Source organism: Ammodytes marinus (assembly GCF_949987685.1).
Source record: "Ammodytes marinus genome assembly, contig: scaffold_200, whole genome shotgun sequence".
Classification (NCBI taxonomy): domain Eukaryota; kingdom Metazoa; phylum Chordata; class Actinopteri; order Uranoscopiformes; family Ammodytidae; genus Ammodytes; species Ammodytes marinus.
Genome location: NW_027648330.1, coordinates 35001 through 37500, shown reverse-complemented (window position 1 = coordinate 37500; position 2500 = coordinate 35001). Strand labels below are relative to the sequence as shown.

Genomic DNA, 2500 nt, shown 5'->3' with positions numbered 1-2500 from the left:
TATCTATCTATCTATCTATCTATCTATCCTTTAACCAATTTAAACAAACTATCTTAAATCTGCCAAACTCTACCTGTAACTGTTTTAATTAGGCTATATTGTACTTTCACCCATTTCATTTTAATTGCTGCCACTCTTCACCACTGTGTAAATGTTTCAATAGTTTTTTTTCTCTTCACCTGTTGTTGTGTATTTGATGTTTTTGCGTTGAATATTGTTTATGTATCGTTGTTTTTCCTTTGAATTTGTTTTGAACTCGACGTCATTGTAAATGAGGGTCACCCCTCAATTGGTCTCTCGAGGATAAATAAAAGTTAAATGAAAAAAAATAAAATAAATTGCCATATTGTTTGGAAGCAATGTGAAAAAATATAAAAAGGGGGGTGGGGGTGTTTTTGAAACGCTTTTAATCGTGGAATTACTCATAAATGTGCAAAAATTTGAACGTTTTCTTATTGGCAGACTAACTCTCAGATTTGTGGATGGAAATGTATTTATTCCGAATAAGCCTAAAGGTCTTTTGTTTCCAGTAAACATTATAATTTCGATGTGAAGTTTATATATATTCTTACAATAGTACAGCAGCTCACTATAATGTGTGTGTGTGTGTGTGTGTGTGTTTGTCTGTCTATCTGTCTGTCTGTCTCCCTGTCTGTCTCTCTCCCTGTCTGTCTGTCTGTCTGTCCGTCCGTCCGTCCGTCTGTCTGTCTGTCTGTGTGTCTGTCTGTCTGTGTCTCTGTCTCTCTGTCTCTCTCTCTCCCTGTCTGTCTGTCTCTCTCTGTCTGTCTCTCTCTCTCCCTGTCTGTCTCCCTGTCTCTCTCTCTCTCCCTGTCTCCCTGCCTGTCTCTCTCTCTCTCCCTCTCTCCCTGCCTGTCTCTCTCTCTCTCCCTGTCTCCCTCTCTCTCTCCCTGTCTCCCTGCCTGTCTCTCTCTCTCTCCCTGTCTCCCTGTCTGTCTCTCTCTCTCCCTGTCTGTCTGTCTCCCTGTCTCTCTGTCTCTCTGTCTGTCTCTCTCTCCCTCTCTCTCCCTGTCTGTCTGTCTGTCTCTCTCCCTGCCTCTCTCCCTGTCTGTCTCTCTCTCTCTCCCTGTCTCTCTCCCTGTCTCCCTCTCTCTCTCCCTGTCTCCCTGCCTGTCTCTCTCTCTCCCTGTCTCTCTCCCTGTCTCCCTCTCTCTCTCCCTGTCTCCCTGTCTCTCTCTCTCTCTCTCTGTCTCTCTCTCTCTCCCTGTCTGTCTGTCTGTCTCTCTCTCTCCCTGTCTCCCTCTCTCTTTCCCTGTCTCCCTGCCTGTCTCTCTCCCTGTCTCCCTCTCTCTCTCCCTGTCTGTCTCTCTCTCTCTCTCCCTGTCTCCCTGTCTCTCTCCCTGCCTGTCTGTCTGCAGGGCGCCCATGTGACTATCCAGGCGCGTGCTGATGAGGACGTGGAGCCTGACGTCATCTTAGACAAAGTGGCGAAAGCTTCAGGAGCGAATTTCATCTTTCACAAACCGACGCAGTTCATAGACGCACCGCGGGGACCGGTGGTGAGTGTGTGTGTGTGTGTCTCTGTGTGTGTGTGTGTGTGTCTCTCTCTCTCCCTCTGTGTGTGTGTGTCTCCCTCTCTCCCTCTGTGTGTGTCTCTCTCTCCCTCTGTGTGTGTGTGTGTGTGTGTGTGTGTGTCTCTCTCCCTCTGTGTGTCTCTCTCTCTCCCTCTGTGTGTGTCTCTCTCTCCCTCTGTGTGTGTGTGTGTGTGTGTGTCTCTCTCTCTCCCTCTGTGTGTGTGTGTGTGTCTCCCTCTGTGTGTGTGTGTGTGTCTCTCTCTCTCCCTCTGTGTGTGTGTGTGTGTGTCCCTCTGTGTGTGTGTGTGTGTGTGTGTCTCCCTCTGTGTGTGTGTGTCTCTCCCTCTGTGTGTGTGTGTGTGTGTGTGTGTGTGTGTGTGTGTGTGTGTGTCTCTCTCTCTCCCTCTGTGTGTGTGTGTCTCTCCCTGTGTGTGTGTGTGTCCCTCTGTCTGTGTCTGTGTGTGTGTGTGTGTGTCTCTCTCAACAAATGTGTACAGTCATAGGAAAACGTTTGGGAACCCCTCTTAGCCGGATTAATAATTGACGTGGTATGTTTTTCATTTTACCCAGAACATCAAAGTACCGGGGTGAAAGCACACAAAGATTTTTTGTGAAGCAGTATTTATTTGTATGAAATTAAACAAAATGTGAAAAACTGGCTGTGCAGAAATATGGGAACCCTTGTGATGTTGCTGATTTTGTATGAAACAGCATATAAAACTGATGATTTGAAACACTAAGGCTGCGTTCCGAATCTCCTCCTCTTTCTTTTTTCTATTCTACATACTACATCCGACAATAAAAATAATCTAGTTAGGATGCACTAGGCATACTATTGGGACATACTTTTCTCTCTTATTTCATCATAACATGGCGACTTGATCTTGCCTCTTGCTTTTATATCCGTCGCATCCCCGCTTGTTTTCATATGGAGGCTTCGTCGATGTGACGTCACTTCACGTGCGCAC

General features: G+C 46.3%; 1 protein-coding gene across 1 annotated transcript in view; it reads left to right on the top strand.

The window, feature by feature from the left end:
- Window positions 1-2500, top strand: part of LOC307270729 (drebrin-like protein B) — a 19145-nt gene that overhangs the window by 4232 nt on the left and 12413 nt on the right. Inside the window, exon 5 of the mRNA XM_080054613.1 lies at window positions 1377-1517. Coding sequence (XP_079910739.1) covers window positions 1377-1517 — 141 coding nt within the window. The remainder of the gene's footprint in view (window positions 1-1376; window positions 1518-2500) is intronic.